Genomic DNA, 21,040 nt, shown 5'->3' with positions numbered 1-21,040 from the left:
CTCTCTCTCTCTCCCTCTCTCCCTTTCTCTCAGTCTCGCTAGCCTGGAGGTCGGGTTTCGATCCCTGCATTGGCCGAGAAAGTTCATCCAGATTTTCCGGCGTGGTTCCCCCTTGTCAGTGATGCAGTAGGGAGGGCCTGACAAGGTCAGCTGTCTAGTCCTTCGGATGATACGAAACACCGAGGTCCCAGGTATACATTGGAATGCACGTAAAAGATCCCTTGGCAGTTGGAATTCGATATAAGAGTAGGCGATAGTGTTGATGGCATGTCTTATCTTACTTCTTTGTCTGATAAACTATACTGAACGTTAACTGATATGAAACATGATACATTATAGCAGATGCCTAATGAGATTCCTTTGTGTGTGGAAAGGTTTATAAACCCAGATTAAGAAACAAATAGACAGGACACTGGAGCTGGGGCCATGTAATGTAAGTTAGTTTGGAGTTGGCACACGTGCCTAGCCAAGCTAAGGCCATGGCTCACTCAGCATATGTTAGTTATGGAGTCTTTAAGTTTTGTACATAATATGTTTAGAAGAATGAAAGTATTAATAGAAGCTGAAACTAGTCGTGTCATAAGGACCTGGTAGAAAGAAGAACCAATACTGTCACACAAATATGGAAATTTATCATGGATGCATAACAGCTAGAGGTAAATTTACCCTCCTATCAAATTAGTGATCGCTGTTTTTAAATTCTTTGGAGTGTGAAACTAAAATATGAAACAATTACTGGCATGGGTGAACATTATATATTATGTAAAAACCTAAGACTGCAGCATTGTTTAGTTAACCGGATTTACTCTAAACAAAGTTACGTGTAGGTCTCGTTTGGACATGCCTCTGTGCGTTTTATGAAAAAGTGCTACGATTTTATGAATGTTAATGTTACTGGCGCTATCGTCATTTCACTTCTTCTTTTCGGGTGACATCGCAGTCAATCATTTCCAGGCGGTAAACTATTTTCACATCAGAAATGTTTTAGCTTCGAAACAGATAAGATGATTGAAAAAGCGGGAGTAGCTATGGTAAAAACCAAACCTTACCGGTTAAAGTGGAAGAATAACTTGGAGTTTTTACTGTCCCTTATTGGATATAGTGTAGGATTGGGTAATATTTGGAGATTCCCGTACCTATGTGCCTTGAACGGCGGAGGTTGGTATTATTTATATGAAATAATAATAATAATAATCATTTCGAAAGCGAAAATTCCGTTAAATTAATTTTGAAAAGTTTTAGAATTCGGGAGGTTTTTATCGCATATAAAATGAAATACTTGATAGCTAGCAAAAGAGCGAACAGGCAAAATCGAGACAATCTATACGGGTACTAATATTTGTGACTGATGTTTGTTTGTCTGTTAGTCTGTTCATGGTTGACGGCTACACTAGGGCTATCCCAAGGCTGAAATTTGGTGAATAGGAGTAACATGGGCAAGGTGGCGTTGGACTTCCGGTTTTGGCACGTGCAGTGCCGAGTCATCCGCTAGTATATATAATAAATGTACAAACTAAATTAAAATAATTAGAAAATAACCATTATACCCCCACACAAGCTAGTACCAGGTGTCCCAGAAAAAGAAAGCTTTGTGCTCCAAATTGGCCCATCAAATTAGATATCGCTTTCCCTTGATGATTTATTTTAAATGTTCGGCTTTAATACATTTGTTATACACTATCCCGTTTCGCATTTTCTTTTTTTCAGCTGTGTTCCTTATTCCGTACGCCATATTCATGTTTTTAGTGGCGTTTCCACTATCATTTTTGGAACTGTCAATTGGTCAGTTTTCTGGTAAAAGTACATACGATGTGTGGGATATCTGTCCAGCATTCAGAGGTATAATATATATTAATAATATAAATAATATTCCCAATTTAGATTCTCCTCATTTGCTGTGATATTCTTATTTATGTAATGTGTCATCCAAGGCTGCACATCTAGGCTGCGATAAGATGCTGGAATATATCTTTAATATCTTATTTACTTGCTAATGTCACCCGTGTTTAAATAATAAATAATATGCTTGTTAGAGTGTTTGAATTGCCATGAATGTACTAAATCGTTACTAGACTCATTATTAACACTGTTCGAATTTCTGTTTATTACATTTATAACCCGATAACTTGACCCACTGCACATCACTAGCCCGATTTCAAAAATAAATGCTATCTGAGCATATGAATGTTAAATATGGCTGTATGGTATATGTGCTGTAACCTCCCCCTTCAAATCAATTAAACGTGAAAGCCCAATTTATTGATAAACTGGGTTAGCTCATTAAAGGAAATTTATTTGTTTACAAAGTAATTACCTTTTGCTCTTAAATCGTATGTGTATAAGTTTTAATTCCATACTGGGTAACAAAGAAATGAAAGGAAATTGAGTTTAACGCCCTTACTTTTCTGGACAAACCGTCCATTGTCGAATTACAACTGTTTCTTGTACGTACACACCAGCGTATACACGCGCACACCACATCCGAGGCGCCGTCTGGCGTGCAGAGGTTATTCAGAAATGTGAGAATAGAAGATAAAAACATAAAATAAACTCTCTGTTCAAATTAAAGATGCATTATGTAAGATTTAGATAAAGAGGTGACGGTTCTTGCTATTAATAGTTTAAAAATAGACAGTCAAAAATAAATGTTTAAAGTTTCGACAAGAATAGCGAAATATCGATAATAAACGAAGTCTCGATTTCCAATCTTTCGTTAAATGATAAAATATTGCGGATGTTCTAATTCAATTAATATCCAAGCCAGTCAATGGTCTAGAGTGTTGATTATGGCCTAGTTAGATTTAACTCATGCATTTTTAAGTAGGAGTGTTTGTAGAATTAAACTGGCATTATGCAGATTAGTAGATTAGAACGGTTCAGCCATTTAATGATTTAATCTAAAAATGGTGAAGCGAGGCTAAGCTTCTAACAACCAGCACAAGGGGTTACAATCAGTGCATACATCTTGTCAAACCTTCAAAAGCTTAATATCTTCGCTTAGAATAAAGTAATTTGAATGAAATTTTGCATTAACTATTTTAAAAATATAGCATTAACGATGAGCTCTTTATCTAAATTTTACATAATGTATTCTTAAGTAAGCGATAATTTAAATAATCAAATTTAATTTCACTTTTTGATTGGGAAATAAGTTAGCCTACTTTCGAGGATATTCAATTCGCCAGCATGAAATCACAGAACACTCGAAATTATATACGGGTACGATTTTAGCGAAATAGGAAGTAATCAGAGGGAAGTTTATATAAACTACAGATATATTGTTTGACAGTTTGTGCCTTATGTGACATTGGATCTTGTATTCAGTCTACCAAAAAATAAATAAATAGTTGGAGATAAAAACGTTTAGCGAGGTAATTTAACTATTGCAGGTATTCAAAAATGCTGTTCATATTTGTGTAGACATCTGTATTAAATTATATCTGAATATGACAATCATGTATGAACATATATCATGATCTGTAAATCATGTACCTGTATATCACTGGCCAAGTTCTTTTATATATTAAAATTGTATATTAGTTAATGCCTTTATTATTTCAAAACTAGATCATTGCAATCCCCTACTGTATATATTATTACCAGCCAAATCCATTACAAAATAAAGCGGCTCGTAATGTTTCAGAGAATGTACTAGCCTAGTATTTACAATATTTAATTACATTGGTTGTCTGTTGTATATAGTGTAAAATAATGTGTCAAATATAAAATATGTTTATATGATTCTGATTGTACAGGTTACTTGAGTGATGTCACAACACCCATCTGTGTCAAAACACCAATTTGTACGTCAAAAATATACTTCGTTATTATAGTGGGGCAACAAAGTGTTACATTACAAGCAATAAAATTGCATGGGAGTCCGTTTAGTGTCATTTATATTAAGAATAGCGCCACTAATCTCTAACAGCAACTCCAATGAAACAGAACATGTCCAAACAAATATTTGAGGCCACGTGAACGAAAGCAGCTTATATAAGATGGACATAATGAAATACAACATCAGAGGGAATTGGGTAGGGTTGTATATATAAATATAGTGTTCTAACTATCAATGTAATACAGTTTTCTCGATTTCGTTCAGCGTGCGCACTGTACGTCTTTGTTTTGAGCGTTCGAAATGGTGTTGATATTGCGATTACACGTTAAACTTTATTATACTACTTTAAAGGGGGGGGGGGAGAAAATATTAAAATGAAATAAAGTTTAATACTTTTGATTTTCTCATTTCAGGTTTAGGAGTAGCAATGATCGTCGTCACAGGCATCCTTTGTTTATATTATACCATGATCCTAGCCTGGATTTTATACTATCTGTTTCATTCCTTTATGTCACCGTTACCATGGACGACCTGTGGCAATTGGTGGAATACAGACACGTGCTTTGTTCATCAATACAGAACCGACAATTTTACCAGCACTGGTGGGAACCACACCAATAATCTTACAAGCAGTTTACGTAATCTCGTCCAATACGCAACAAACTATTCATCATTGATGAATACAAATGTTTCTTCGACGCATGTGAATATTTCAACCATTGGTCTTACTGCACCTGAAGAATTTTGGAAGTAAGCAACGAAGGTGTGATAAACTACAAAGTGTGTTCTGCAATCATCCGGTTTATAAAATTACAGTCCGCTTTTGCTTGAAAAAGTGTTCATCGGATCATTCATATTACCAGGCATTTTTTGAAAGATAAAAAAGGCAGATTGTCCCTTTAATGACCAGTAGCACAATAATCAGTGAGCAGTTAGGAAATAAACTTTCGGTGTACTTATTATCCGATATCCAAATTGATATTGAACTCCATCCAAGTCTTTCCTAGACAATTGATAAGTTTGGATTTAGGACTCCCCTTTCTGAAAATGTGCTGGGTTATAGGAGATTGTGGGATGATATCTGACAATTCAAAAAAATAATTGACTGTCACACTATAAGAAAAAAAGGGGAAAATAGAAAAAGTCCGTGCATTATCATGTTTTTATTAATTATACAATGAATAAAAACAAGGGAATGTACGGACTATTTCTATTTTTCTCATTTTAACTTATCTAGTCACATTCAGTTACGTTTTTTGAATTATCAGATATCCTCTCACAGCCTCACATAACAACTTTTAGTGAGCAGAAATTGTATCTGTTATCCCTCGTCACGTCAGTCAGTTATATAGAAAGATAACTCGTGTTTTCCTTTTGCGTTCGTCACTTCCCTTTCTTGAAAACTTCATAATGCATCTATGGCAGAAATGATCTCTGTATTAAAATTATATTTGCAACGTGTTTAATCAGTTCTATCAGTACTATCCCATATGTGATAATAACTGGCACCAGATAGGTAACAAATAGGGGTCTCCTAGCATAACAAAACTGAAGCTATGTTTCAATGTCGTCTCATATTTTTCAGCTACAATGTATTAAGGATGTCAACTGGATTAGATGATTTAGGCAGTATGCAATGGCAACTGGTTGTTCCACTTATAATTAGTTGGATAATTATATTTCTCTGTATAATAAAAGGTGTCAAATCCGCTGGAAAGGTGTGTGTTTTAAATACTAATTTATCATTGACTTGTGTTTCTGGCTGTCTTAGAGATTAAATTTAAAGACATAGGTTATTGTAGAGAATTCCATACCCTGTGAAACCTATGTCATCACAGACACGGAGGTTTGTGGCCTTTGTTTTTAATCGTTATATTATCTAATATTATCTAAAGAGATATCGCTATTACCATTACCCGTGAAATGAAATAAATACGAGACCATTTATATTTACGGTAGATAAATAAACAATAATTGTATAAGCTTACAAGACACAATATTTTAGACTCAAAAGCAAATACAAATTTTCAGACACAAATTGATCCAACAAATATTAATATTTCCAATTCTAACCTAAAATATGTGTATCTATAATTCCTGATAGTTCTTTACTGATTTCACGCCTCTATATTTATTATCTTTAAATCACCAGTCCACGATTGAAGATAGAAAGTTTCTGTGGATGAATATTAAGGTCAAGATGCTGCCTAGCCTTGGGTTACTTCACATCAACTCTATAAATTATTATTTATGTGCGAGTTTATATTTTACTATTTTTGTTTAGGTGGTATATCTGACAGCTATAGCACCGTACATCATTATTACAATCATTTTAATTAGAGCCGCTACCTTGCCTGGTGCCATAGATGGTGTAAAATTCTACATAATTCCTGATTTTAGTAAATTAGCTAATCCTCAGGTAATGTAATTAATTAAAACTGACATAATTAACAGGTCTACTTAATTCCACATTTTATAAGTAATAAATAAAACAACCATCAGCCGTCTTATGGGAAATAATTTATCATTTGACTATACTGAATATTCTCAGAACAAATACCATTGCAAACAGTTCCTGGTTTTCCTAAATTAAGTTATTTTTCCACATGATAAGGGTTGTTTTAATGCATATCTGTTATTGTTTTATTTCAAGAATCAAATAGTTAATGGAATTCTACAGGATTTCTGATTATATATTACGTACAATATTTCCACTGTGATTTTGCCAAATACCGATACCGTAATATGATTAAGCACTAGCTTTATGCAGTTGTGTATTTATACAAAATAAAACATATTCATGATATTTAAACGTTTCATTCTCTTTTAATGCATTCTAATCAATGTAACAATGTTCTTTGTCACGGCAGTAAATTGGCAAGTGTAGCACAATCATATTATATGGGCAACAAGTGCTCTCTTGTTGATATATAATTTGAAAAACAAATTGTTTATAAAACGTTTAAAAAGCAATGAAAGAAATACATAATAGTACACAAATGAATCTATAAATGTAAAGTTTTAGAAATTGTAGGAATCGACAAGGTGTAGACCATTTCAGCATACCGGTATTGAAAATTATCTTTATATTTCTTCTTTTTATAGATGTGGGTACAGGCGTTGATGCAAATATTTTATTCAGCGGGGATGGGGTGGGGAGGATTTATCACAATGTCTAGTTATAATAAATTTGATAACAATGTTATGAGGTAAGGGTCACTCCAGTTTTTGTATTTAAACGACTTGGCTGATAAAAACCGTGTTAAAAGATGATCAGTCCGGAGTCTTCGGTATTTCCATAATCTAATATTGTTCGTACAATAAACAAAAGTAGAGAAACATTATTGTGTTCGGTACCGTCTAGCACGTCATAAGTATGTGTTATTCAAAACTGCGCAGCCATTACCACATTGATCTGATCGCTCAGCAAAAATCACACACCGGCAATCCTACAGCTTCTTGAATACAGAAGTTCTGTATGTGCTGTTAGAAGTACACAACTAGTCTCTCGTTGAGTTGAAGTTACAATGTGATGGAATGTCACAATTTGTTATACTGTATCTTAAACAACGTGATTAGGTGTAATTACTAGAGTCTATATGCAAATTTAACAAACATAGTCCGGCAATACGTATTTAACTATGTTACTAGACAATTAACATTTGCCACAACGGCTTGCAACATTTCAGGGATACCATCATTTTTTGTATTGTTGGAGAAGGTACAAGTTTTTATGCTGGTTTTGTGGTATTTTCTATCCTTGGCTTCATGTCCCACCAAACTGGTCTAGACATAGCCGAGATTATCCGTACAGGTAAATAATATAACAACTACCAATATTTGGAGCTTTTAACATGTGAACACATTGTCCGACATTGAGTTAAGTTTTAAAAAATGTCGACAAATTGTCACCGACTGATAAAATTTCTCCGTATATATTTCTGCCCTCAGACCTATCTCATTGTCGAATGATTCGGCGATGATGATGTCTACCAGACACAACTGTAGGTTTAGATGTTCATTAGATGGCACTACAGAATATATCATTTTCAAAGTTAAGAGAACTGTTAATATTTGTAAAGTACAAAATATAGATATATTTTAAAACTTAAGTGGAATGTAGTTTAATGTCAAAGCTACCCAAAGGATTAGAACACTTTCCTTGTCAGGCTCGGAAACAAAGTACAAAATATAGATATATTTTAAAACTTAAGTGGAATGTAGTTTAATGTCAAAGCTACCCAAAGGATTAGAACACTTTCCTTGTCAGGCTCGGAAACAAATTTGACTTAAATTTTGGAATTCAATTTTTATTCTTGAGCACATCTCATAAACTGTTTAAGATTTCTTAATGACACTTTGTACACATCAGTCTAGTGGAGTATCTGCACCCGTTACAAATTACCCCTTTCGTAACTTGATATATCTCATAAATTATTCAAGCTTTTTAGTCTTTTGATATTCATTCTTAGAAATTTTTTTTAATAATTTCGCGGTGATGTCTAGACAGCATAATACTATTTGCTTCACATGCAGATTTTGGCTGTTGATTACCAATAACACAGATATTGATATCCTTGTATCTTTTAAACCTATCAAAGTGTGCGGGATGTTGACGACTGGTTCTTTTTATTTTTATTAGGACCTGGTCTAGCTTTCATTGCTTATCCAGAAGCACTTAGTCAGCTACCAATACCTCAATTATGGGCGGTATTATTTTTCTTGATGCTTGTTTTTGCTGCACTGGATTCAATGGTAAGAGATGCGCTTTCTTATATAACATGTTGCGCATATTTTTCTAAGACATATTCCTATTTTTAGATTGATAGATTATACTGTTAGAAAGCCCATTTATTTATGGAAACATACTTTTCTCTGTGAAAGTGAACCAATTTTCTTCAATTACTATGTCATGTTAATTAAAATCGGCTGTGCCATTACTATGATCTTAAATCGAAAATGCGATCTATCATTTAGATATAAAATAAGTAGTTGAATAATGCTTATATTCCCTTTCAAAAAATGAAATGAGGTTTAACGTCCTACTGTTCTGCTCCGACTGGGCTAATAAAGACGGACCTTCCACAAAACAAACCATGTAATATTTATTTCAACATGTAAGCTATATTGGCAGCAAGATTATTAACAATTTCATTTATTAATAGTTTGTTAATGTGGAAGTATGCGTAACGGCAATAACAGATTTGATCCCCAAATCAACTCCAAAACTACGCTTAATGATTACAGCAGTCACGTGTTTCCTGATGTGTTTGGTTAGTTTGATATTCACATCTCAAGTAAGTTGCATGGATTATATAAAATGCATTTCTTTTATCAATTTCTTTTTATTCTTATATTCATTTCTTCAATCCTAAGCCCATTTTATTATTTTATCCATTTCTCTAATGTTAAGCCCAACTTCATTCTGGAGGGAATATATAAGTTCTATGGGTCATTTAAATGCATCTCTTTTATGCATTTCTTTTTATTCTGTTATCAATTTCTTCCAATACATTTTATTCGTTTATCGGTTTCTTCAATGTTAAGCTCATGAAGTGAATATATTCCAACATTTCCAAACCCAGTATCATCCACTTGATTACCTGTTCACTTATTAGAGACCAGTTGGCTTTTTTAGAGATGGTACTTCTTTTCCTGGTAGTTATTTCTAATATTAAGTTATTACGTATTCGTTAATTCTAGGCAGGAATATATATATATCAGCTTGTAGATTGGTATATGTCAGCCGTTATAGTCTTTCTAATAACAGTTCTGGAGGTTATAATTATTGGATGGATATACGGTAAGTATAGTTAAAATATTTATAATATGTATATTACACTGAAAAAACCCTTGTGTTGGATCTCAACACAAGAACTTGTGTTAAAAATATTTAACACATGTTTGTGTTGTATTGCATTGCAATGAGACAAGTTTGTGTTTTTTTCAATGTCTTAACACAAACTTGTGTACATTTATAAAATCTTATGTGTTTTTTTCCCATATAATTAATTACGTCGACATTAAAGATAACATTTATTATGTTCCTTTATCACTAGCCTAGATGTAAAACCACTCTTCCTGAATTTGAATGTCGAGTAATTCACTTGATTTATTTTTTAATATTTCTAATTATCTAAAAGGATATATTAATTATTACAAACATTAAGTAGAAATCGCAATGTATGTATCGTGCGATGCATTTAATATCTCTTTTAAAACAACGTATTTTATAACAGTACACTGATATAAGAGATCAAAGTTTTAGTCAATTATTATCTAAATATAAACTATTTATTTAATTAGATATAATAAAAGATTATTCTGATTCTACTCTTTGTATATTTTCACATCTTGTCTCAGACAATATACAGAGACAGGTTATTACAATGTCTGCATTTGGAAGTGTCTGATTGATATCGCCCCAATAAACTTGACACATCAAAGACAATAACAATTGTGTTATATCTACGTTTTAAAAAAATGTTTGAATGGGCGTGGAAATAGTCGAGTTAATCTTTTTATTTAATTTAATTGGTTTATTAATCGAAATTGGAAATTTATTCTTAAATTACTCTTAAAACAAAGAAAGAAATATTTATTGAAGTAATTTTGCGGTATTAAACCCTGTGGTACTGCAAATGTTAACTGTATTATTAAGCATTAGTTTCGAAAAAAGTGATATTGTTGTGAGAAAAGTTTGTTCAGAAAATAAGAATATCAGGTTTGTGATTTTGGTATTTTTTAATACAATGTATTTATAACGCAAATTTTTCGTTTCGGTTAAAACAAAATATACCTCCATTTTAATTGGCCGAAGGATGTGTGACTAACAGAAATATGGCGGGCGGACAAACTGACCAAACAGTATATTTCGAGGTATTTGAGGTAAGCTTATTTAATATTATATCATAACTGCATGTGCATAATTGTGTTTCTGTTTGATTAAATATTCAAAAAATCATTCTTAGGATACAACCTCGACACCAGTCCGCCCTGAATTGCAATGTTTGTTTTGTGTTCTGGGCGCCATTTTGAATATAATACAATCCAGCGATAGTGTAGTCTAATTCCTTTAAAAGGGAATCCTAATTTGTTAATTTTCTGCAATACCACTTCGGTGGAAGCGGACGTTAAATAAAGCTATTTCACGTACAAAGACCTACAATAAAATCCAGGTGAATTGGGAAAAATATTTATGTATTTTCTTGATGAAGAGTAGCTATTTCAATTTGTAAATGCCCAGTCATCTTAGACAAATAATAATTCCAACTTCAAATCAGTTGTATTTATTCAAATCATACCATGAAGAATTGTATTTTTCCACTTGCATAATAATAAAAACTTGACTTTTATTATTTTATTTCTTCAGGCCAAGAGCATGGAAAATTGGTAATTGCCTTGTATCACTGCTAACTATAAATCACAGGGAGCCTTGGGCAGAAATGATAATATGGTTCTCAGATATGTTACTGTGTACAGACTGAACAGAAAATATTTATACACTTGCTATTACAGTACTGGCCAAATTAATAGCAATTTTTTCTAAAAACGTTGCAGAAGTAACTCACTAAAATTGAAGTATGAATAAAATCATACACCATGAATATATTGAACTGAATATTCTTACACATAACCATAGGCGTACGGGGAAATTTTTGACTGGGGGGCGGTGGTGGTTGGTGCCCCAAAAATGTAGTTAGGTTCTTAATATGTTACATAATAATAATAAATTCGCTGTTAAATTGGACACATTCAAGAACACAATATTTTTTTATACAACTTTTACAAAGTACAATTGTGTGCCCCCCCCCCCCAGCCCCCCCCCCCAGCTCGTACGCCTATGCACATAACCATATTATTGACATCTACTTCACATTGCATGGTTGACAAATTCGTAAGACGATATGAACATCAAGGTGATATATGCATATATGCAAAATAGATAATTAAAACTTCTATTCAAGTTAAACCAACTGTATCTATTTATGTCTTACGTCGAGCTGAATACATTTTATGATTTATTGTCATTAAAACATCTATTGGTGGTTAACAGTGTGTAACTAAAAACTAAAATTGGATCTTATTATTGCCAATGATATAATGTACCTTGAATTTTTTATCACGAAGTCTATCGCATCCAGATATTTAAAGCGCGTTTACAATATATTCATTTTTTTGTATCGTAAAATTCATCTTCATTTGACGAACTACACCCAAACTACAGTCAGTGTAAACACGGTTTGGAGACTGTATCTGAACTACAGGGTACATCGAACTACAGTGTACATCATGCTTAAGAGACACTATCTAATATCCAACAGGAAAAATGACGATTAATTTAATATCCGCCAATTGGTGTTGCTGCTATTTTGTATTTTCAAAATTTATCTTCAAATTCAGAGACATCGAAAACCATATAAAGGACATTGCAAAAGTCATATCTTACGTATCTTAAGAGATGCCCTTTTAGTCTACCAAATTTATGTTTTTTTTGTTAAATTGCCTTATACATGTATTACCAAATTCGGTAGCCCTTTTAAAAGAAATGCCCGGCACCACATGGAAAATACATTTCTTTAATTGATGTTTGTCAAATTCGATTTCCGCACATTTCGCGTACATAACCACGATATAATGGTCGAACATTACGTACATCAGATAAACTATTTTTAAAGCCCAAAACTGTTCAACTAGTCTCTTTTAGTTATCAAGCACCTGTTTTATGGGATAATCTACCATTTAGTTTAAGATGTTGTACATCTCTATATTCTTTTAAAAAACAACTTAAATCACATTTATTTAATGAGGCTTTTAACTGACTCTGTATACAATTGTTAACATGTCCATAATCTTGTTGTTTATTTATAATTACATTGTCACTTTGTAAAGTGCCCCTGAACATGTTTTATGAAAGGGCGCGCTATAAATATGCTGTAATAATAATAATAATAATAATATTACCAAATTTGGCGGCCATTATGAAAGAAACGCCCGGCACCATATAACAAATACTTCTTTTTTTTAATTTGACGTTTGTCAAATTCGATTTTTCGGCACATTTCGCTTTCATAACCACTCTGTGTATGAGGAATTTAAAAAGAAATCATTTATAATCCAACGAGTAAATAGTAAAACACACTGATTACGAGATATCGATCTCAGAAAATTCTCCGATTTTGGGTATGATTTTGTTTGATATATTTATCACTGAACCAAACTGCATTGGTTTCTTTTGCATTTTTTTAAGGGTAAAACGTTATATTATCCCTCAACGTCTAATACTGCAAGAAAAAAACAAATTTTGGTATGTAAACCTGTATGAAGCCATGACGTCATAGCTTTTATGGCGTCATAATTGGGACCCAAAATGGCGCCTGGAAATGAGTTGTCGTAACTTTCCCACAGTCTACTCACTCATGTGCTCATCGTTGTATACCAACTAACGTTGAAAAAATCAATTTACGTCGATTTTTGAACATTTTAAAAGCCGTAGTTCGATTCGGCGCCCAAGAAAAGATATAAATATACACCAAAAACATGGCAATCAATCAAGTTGAAGCGTTTTGGCGTAAAACATCTGTTTAGGCGAGATGACGTGTTTTTGGTGTACATGAGTAAGAAATAATGCTACCTGACTAAAATACCCCCCCACCCGCCTTTTGCTTTCGCATGTAGTCATACATATGAGTCTCAAAATAATATAATATATTGTTAAATTATGCTCTTCTCAACTCCCCCGCCCCCGCCGCCGCCCCCTGCTCAATGAGTTATTTTACTTTTATTCTGCCATCTAAATAACTCTATACCCATGACTGGTGTACCAAGTTAAATCCACATCAAAACCCCATTTGTCGATAAGTGTATTTATAATAATCACTTGAACATCCTTGGAGAATTATATCTATTTAGTGAATATTAATACCAAAGAAAGAAAACAACTCTAAATTCTGAATATAAAGTCATCAAATTCTTTTACAGATCTTATTGTGGAAACCCAAAAGTTATATTGCCTTTTTAATCACATTTTTGTTTTTAATGTCAAATACCAAACCATCTCTAATATTGTTTCATTATATAGAATGCAGTGTAATCCTAAACACTAAAGATTTGGCCTGAAAACTTGAAATAATATAGAGGGATCATCAATAATTAATAGTAACATTCGATAATTATAAAAATGTATTATTGTAGGATGAAATCAACCTTTATTTTTAAACATTTAGTGAACATTTCGGATGTTAATGCCTCTTTTATATAAAATGGTTTTATTAATTAATCAATTTTTGTTTTACAAATTTTTAATTTTCTCCATTTTGTTTGATTTTTATGCTATATTTATTTTATCTATCTATAATTATTTGCCTGTGCTTTATCTATTAGTTCCCATTTATATACTGTAGAAAATTTTGAATTCCTAATCTGTTAAAGGGACTATTTTTTCTTAAAAGTATTTCAATTTAGTGCATTATTAATGTCTTTAGTGCTTGGTTTAGTTGATATTAAATTTAGATATATTTAAAATGTATGTTTTGGGACCATGGGGTAGGGATATTGTGAACATATATATTATATTCTCAGTTCTTTTTAAGGTTAATTGTAAAAAAAAATTAAATAGCTTTTTTTGAGGGGTGGAGGGATATTGTTACTATTGAACACAATTTTATTAGTATTGAAATTAACTTTGTTGATTAATATTCCAAATGTCTCGGTGCTTTATTTTTCAATTTAAATAGCTACTTTTTATTTAATAATTGGGAATGGGGGGGGGGGTATTTTTTCATTGTATAACACAATTTTATTAGTATTGGAATTAACTTTGTTTATTAACCTTAGAGATGTCTGTATTGGTATTAATTAGGCATTAATTTATTTTTTCATATCATTTATTGAATAAATAAATAATAATTTAACAAACAAAATTATTATGTCATTTATCAATAATCACAGTTTAAACAGAACGAATGGAAGGGGTTGCATTCGAAAGGTTGCTATACTGGATATAAATTGGTAAAATACAACACACGTTTTTGTTATACACAAGTTTGTACGAAACAACACGAGTTTCAGAAATTTCAACACAAGTTTCAGAAATTTCAACACAAACAAGTTTCAGAAATTTCAACACAAATAATGTGTAGATTTTCACACAAGTTTTGTGTTGTTTCAACATTTAACACAAGTTTTGTGTTGTTTCAACATTTAACACAAGATTGTGTTGTTAAATAGAGACACCTAACTTGTGTTGAAAATAACACAAGTTTGTGTTGTTTCAACACAAGTTTTTTTTCAGTGTATGTTATAGGTTATTTTGATTATTATTCTCTTGCTATATTTAATAGTAGGCGTTTGTGAAGTTTCGTCTTTATTTGAAGGTCTATTGTGTATTTTTGTACTGGTGTATATTGTGTATGTTTGTACACCAAAGGGGTTTATTGTGTATTTCTGTACACCACAGACGAATATTCTATAATTGTTTTAATGTTTTAGTCTCAATAATCGTTCCTTGCACATTGGGCTGATTTACTATATCATTTGAAGTTTGCCAGAATATCACGGGCAGTTGTATGTTGGACATCTTTGAGCTTTTGCAGCTTGGCTCACTATATCAGTGAAAGTTCCTCTCGCCCGAGACCAAATGGAAGATCTTTCACTTCATGTAAAAGGGCAATTGTTATATTACCCTGTATTCTATAGAATCTACCCAGTTGATTGTCTACAAGCACCGTAGTCGAGCATCGAACGGATGAGTGATCTGCATATTAACATAAGAGTGGATTCTATAGAATCTACCCAGTTGATTGTCGACAAGCAGCGTAGTCGCATATCGACCGGATAAGTGATGTGTATATTAACATAAGAGTGCATCGGTCGATTAGCCATTGTGTCCCTTTCATGTATTTCATTCTCTTCAGGGGTTTGGATGTGCGGCTAACAATGCCATCAATATGTGGCTTCCATATCAGTCGTGAGTCGAAGGCCAATCCAATGAACTTAGTCCCTGATTTAAATTCTAGTCTTGTGCCGTCAAATTGAACCCCATTTTCCTATTGTTATCAATCGGATAGAACAGCACTGCTATTGTCTTTCCTTCTGATAATTTCAAACCCCAGTCATTTGCCTATTTCGAAATTTGTTCGAGAGTATATTGCAAATGTCGATTTGTTTTCAATATCTTTTGATGACACCCAAAATGTGGTATCGGTTGAAAAGAGTGCCGATTCGGCATCCTGGAGAGCATAGCTTGGAAGATCGTTTTCAATTTATTTACTCATACAGTTTCCTACTCGTACCCTAATATGTCTATGCCTTTTGTTTAGAAAGTAATCCCTCCACTTATACATGCAGCCTTTGATTTTTGCGTTGTGGAATATTTATACGAAACCGTCCACCCACACTAAGTCAGCTAAAGTAGTCTGCAGTAGACCTATCTGCACGATAGCCACTTTGTTGATTTCTAATAATGGTATTGCTTTCGAAGAAGTACTTATCATACTTATGCATAGGAATAGCTGAAGCAGTATTCCATTCTTGTGGAGTTTTTCGTTCAGAGATTAAATATCTCTAGGACTAGCGTCACTACTTTCTGGAGTAGATTTTGTAGGATTGTGTATTTAACACAGTAAAGCCGTTCTGCACCGTCGCCTTTAGCCCGAAATACTTTTTTAGTTCATCCTCAAGCGCTTACTGTGCATTTTCTGTTTTCTATAGCAACAGATTCTATTAGAAACCGGCGCCTTAAATTTGTATACTTTATATTTTTATATCAACAGGAGCGGATCGTTATTTTGGTGATATGGAAATGATGCTAGGAAAGCGGCCATTGTTCCTGTTTAAGATTCTCTGGAAATTTATAAATCCTTTAATTCTATCTGTAAGTTTTCAGATTAGGTGAACACGAACTCGCACTGGTTTGAGACTATCAGAGAACGTAGTGCTAGTCATTTTATTTATTTATTAGCTTAAAGATCATTATGTCATGGTTAGTGATAAAACTACGTGTTCGTCCATGAAATCCATATTCCAAAATGATATGTATTGTTATATTGATGATCACTTTCTGGGCTTTTTATTTATACCAGCGAAACGAGCATTTCAACCACCGTACTCTCGCACGTGTGGCATCTTGGTTCTTTATTAATTGGAAGATCAGAATACATGTACACGAATAGTTTGCCTCTGTCTTAAAACTCAAGGTGTATGGTAGTGGAATTTCCATGTTATATACTCAAGCCATGTCCGTCCTACCTCGTGGCTTTTTTCTCCGGGTCCTTTGCTTTCCTAGCACTGCCAAAAGAATCCCCCCACACCCACGCGCAAGCATGTTAGTCATGAAATGACCCCCATGAGAGCCCGTTCCATATTTCTTTCTGATTAAGATCAACGTTCAGCTGTTTACCATACCTCAATTTATGATTTCAGGTAATTCTTGTATTTACTCTAGTTCAATATCAACCACCCACTTATGGAGACTATGTGTATCCACCATATGCTAGTGCTATAGGATGGATTATAGCTTTAATATCTGCTGTACCTATACCTATATGGATGATCCGAGAATTCATTACTAGAAAAGGTCCATTGTTACAGGTATACTTAAGAACAGACTAAAAGTTAGTTAATCTCTTTGAGTGACTCGATAAATCAGACTGAAATTCAGGTTTCAATCAATTAGAAATGGGAAATAACTCTTGTGTCATTAAGGTCAATACCCACGCGGAAACAACGTGGATAAGCAATGGATTGAAATACATAAGTACTACGCAAATGTTTAGCTATGTAAAATCATAATTACGGATTCCTTACGTGTATGTATCTGTTCGGTTGTTTTTCTTGATCTAAGTTAAACTGCACATTGATCAAGTTTTTACTGTAAAATGCTTATGGTCAATATTTCGGAGGGCTAGCGACTTAACTCCCAATAAGTTATCTTCAAGTCTCCAAAGTAACTGAATATCGTTCAATCTTTCGCGAATAAAACTTCGCTTACTCTGACAGTAAGTGCAACAAGACAGTACACCTCATTACAAATATTCACAAGAAGCCAATGATACAAATAAATGTCAAATTATAATGCTTATAAAAAATTTTGTGGCCCGGTGGGTAAGGCGGTGGCTCGGCGAGTAAGAAGTTGGCTCGCTAACCTGGAGGTCCCGTGATCAACCCCGGTGCTGGCCGAGAAAGATCATTGGTGATACAGGACAGAGTGTGTGGAATTCGATTTGAGTAGGTCGTAGCGCTGCTGTCCAGACACAATTATTCCCTCATAGCACACTTTCATTAGCTTAGTCGGAGCGGGACAGTGGGAAGTAAAATCCATTTGGTTTCATTTCTGCTGATTATGTGAATAAAGGTTTACTTTGAATACCAAATAGTATTTTACTATAATATGCTTTGTCATTGTTTTCTTGGTGATTATAGTTGCGTTATTTTGTTGGTCCAACAATTGGAGGGCAAAATATTCCACCTGTCCGATTTCAGCACATGTTTTCTTTGTTTATTTCAGAGAATAAAATTATCATTTCAACCCAATGAAAAGTGGGGTCCTGCCAAAGATTATAAACTGGCAATACAATCTGATTGTAAGGAACTACAGAGTATGAAATCTTGAAATAGTACCATCTTCATTCAGGTACACAAAGACGATGTAAAAATAGAATTATTGGTTTTCCTTCCACACCATTTTTCTCTTGTTTTAATTATGCACAGATGAAAAAGTACTACGTATGTTTTTTAAGAACGCACGGTTGGTAATTACGTGATTTGATTACAGTTTTTCAAGGAATATTCAAATCAGATGTAGTAGCCGTGGTGGTTTAGTAAGTAGGACAATAGTTCGCTGCCCTATAGGTCCCGTGTTCGATCTAGGTGTTGGCTGAGAAAGTTAATCGGGATTTCGCGGCGTATATCCCCCTTCGCAGGGACAACGTGTAGCACACACGTTAAAGGACCATTGACAGTTGGTACTCGAGTAGAACCTAGTACCGCTGTCCGGGCAAATGTTTAGTCGTAGCTGACTATACGGCCCCATTTTATTTAATTTCAGATTGTATGTCAAATTTTAAATATATCGACCACGCATGCCATCGTTGAAATAATATAGACATTTTATCTCATTTTACGAGTTAAAATGATTTTTAATATTTTTTATCACCCAATAACACATTCTAGAGTAGATATCGCTTGTGTGATATATTTCATAATCTACTGCGATATCTCCTGAGGAGATATCGCTTTACATGAATTTGATTGGTCAGTTGAAAAGGAACTACTTTTTTTTATTTTCAAAGAACAGTTCATTTCTTATTAAAAGTAACTTTTTTTTTTATCAAAAATGAACTATTGTTATTCAATTGACCTTGATGGAAACACTGGGTCAATATAAAGGACTTTGCAATGGTTGAATTGCTGTCAAAAAATGATGTATCACTACGCCGTAATGTTCAGTAAAAGTGAAATCTACTGCAAAGAATTATATTTATCTATATGTGCATGTAAGTAGGGATTGGATGATAAATAAAATCTCCTTCTCGTCTTTTTTGATATCAAAAAAGACTGGTAGGAGATTCTCTATTTATTAAGTCAAAAGAAGGCTCGTGGGACGTGGGAAATATCTTCTGTAAGAAGAAGGTTATCTCGAATATAAATTATTGAAAATTAATTACATTTATTTTCTTTTTAATTTAATTTTTATTAATTATTGTTTTTATTTCAGAGAATAAAACCATCGTTTTAAAGTAATAATAAAAGAGAGTCTGTACAGGATTATAAACGGACTATAATCTTAAAATCATGTATTCAGATGCTTAAACAGAATATGAAAATTAGAATTCTCTGTTTTACTTTCATACGATTCTATGTGGCGACAAAATACCATAAAGGACGCGGTTAATAACAGAATACACAACGCCGTGTACTGATTTTAAAATGTTCGTTGTGTCTTAAATATGGGATATTAGGATCCCATATTTTCACGATAAGATATTGAATTCTACATTTAATTCGTGTTTTTAATTTCGAATATTATGAATAATATTGAGTTAAAAGTTTAGCTCTTTTAAATTAACAGTAGTGAACTTAAACCTATAAACCTCCTAATTATTACAGGAGTACGGGTTCTTCACGATATTACATTTAGTGTACATTTAATTAATAATACAATATATTATTATAAATTGATCCTTTTTTCTACCCGAGTTTTGTTCTATATTAATGTCCTTTCCATAAGAAATTTAAAAAGACCTTGAAATGGGTTTCCACTAAATTATTTCGTTCACGAACGAAACTTAACTGTTAAGTCTCTTCCGCTTCCAGCTTTGATACTGCTTCATTTTCGCTCCAGTTATGTCAATGATGACACTATATGTTGGGGAATCAAAAACAACGTGCGGTACGTAAAGGCAGGCCTACGTAATAACCATCTTCTTGGAAGAGGGTGACAGTTCAGTTCATATAGTCGCTGATTCAATAAACAGTAGTTTCCAAGTTCGATTCCTTCGTTTCCTGAGGAGGGCCAGGCAAAGAAAAGCGTCTAGGATAAGGCAAAGTTTCCCATATAGCACTCTGCATGGCATCTGTCTGTATTCAGTAGCACGGTTTGTAAAGAAATAAAATGGGATTTAACCTCCTAATGTTTTGCTCCGACTGGGCTAAAGAAGACCGGCATATGATGTGGAAATTTTACCCGGACAGCGGCGCTACGGTCTATTCACATATCGAATTCCAACTGCCAAGGGATTTTTTACGTACACGCCAATGTGTACACGGGACCTCGTTTTTCGTCCCATCCGAACGACTAGAAAGCTGTCCTTGTCATGCCCTCAGTCCTGCACCACTGACAAGGGGAAACCACGCCGGAAAATCCCGATGAACGGTTTGACAGAAAAGTAGGGTGCAAAGAAAAGTAAGACGTTAAAGTAGGATACACCGCGTCATTTTCAAATACAGTTTCGTACTTCTTGAAGCGGTAATTAAAACAGCCAAATACACTTCATTCATTATCGGGTGGGTCTCAGTTTTTTGTTCCTCTCGACTTCCTGTACATACTTTCCTTGACATCCACTGTGGGCGTCGCCCTTGACAAATGAGAGCCAAATTTTAAAAACATCCAAGATGGCAGACTTCGAACCCGAGATATTCTATCTCTAGACTACAGCTACCCTGTTCGGATTTTCATTCCTGTCCGCATAAATAAAGGCCCAC

General features: G+C 33.6%; 1 protein-coding gene across 2 annotated transcripts; it reads left to right on the top strand.

Moving 5' to 3' along the window:
• The first annotated feature begins 408 nt into the window (after nucleotides 1-408).
• On the top strand, nucleotides 409-19,975 carry LOC130012973 (sodium- and chloride-dependent GABA transporter 1-like). 2 transcript variants are annotated; one of them, XM_056101244.1, is made up of 14 exons: nucleotides 409-1,158; nucleotides 1,708-1,839; nucleotides 4,252-4,588; nucleotides 5,424-5,556; nucleotides 6,123-6,257; nucleotides 6,944-7,047; nucleotides 7,528-7,652; nucleotides 8,481-8,593; nucleotides 9,004-9,135; nucleotides 9,542-9,641; nucleotides 16,612-16,712; nucleotides 17,261-17,428; nucleotides 18,345-18,470; nucleotides 19,554-19,975. In XM_056101244.1, exons 1-13 carry the CDS (start codon nucleotides 1,005-1,007, stop codon nucleotides 18,447-18,449), a joined length of 1,839 nt encoding a protein of 612 aa, XP_055957219.1. In that variant the 5' UTR covers nucleotides 409-1,004; the 3' UTR covers nucleotides 18,450-18,470; nucleotides 19,554-19,975. The 2 variants fall into 2 exon arrangements, with proteins under 2 accessions (XP_055957219.1, XP_055957220.1); XM_056101245.1 differs by lacking the exons at nucleotides 6,944-7,047; nucleotides 9,542-9,641; nucleotides 16,612-16,712; ... (1 more) ...; nucleotides 18,345-18,470; nucleotides 19,554-19,975 and having other exon boundaries at nucleotides 9,004-9,124.
• The last annotated feature ends 1,065 nt before the right edge of the window (nucleotides 19,976-21,040 follow it).

Source organism: Patella vulgata, chromosome 5, assembly GCF_932274485.2.
Source record: "Patella vulgata chromosome 5, xgPatVulg1.2, whole genome shotgun sequence".
In the NCBI taxonomy this organism is placed as follows: domain Eukaryota; kingdom Metazoa; phylum Mollusca; class Gastropoda; family Patellidae; genus Patella; species Patella vulgata.
Note: the sequence above shows the minus strand (reverse complement) of the source record. Positions and strands in the feature narration are given on the sequence as shown.

Excerpts from the sequence above, each read along its gene's own strand:
- LOC130012973 (XM_056101244.1), top strand. The coding sequence starts at position 1,005 with ATGATTGAAAAAGCGGGAGTAGCTATGGTAAAAACCAAACCTTACCGG. Across the intron at positions 6,258-6,943 it reads GTAAATTAGCTAATCCTCAG|ATGTGGGTACAGGCGTTGAT; the intron begins GTAATGTAATTA and ends TTCTTTTTATAG. Across the intron at positions 9,136-9,541 it reads GTTTGATATTCACATCTCAA|GCAGGAATATATATATATCA; the intron begins GTAAGTTGCATG and ends CGTTAATTCTAG.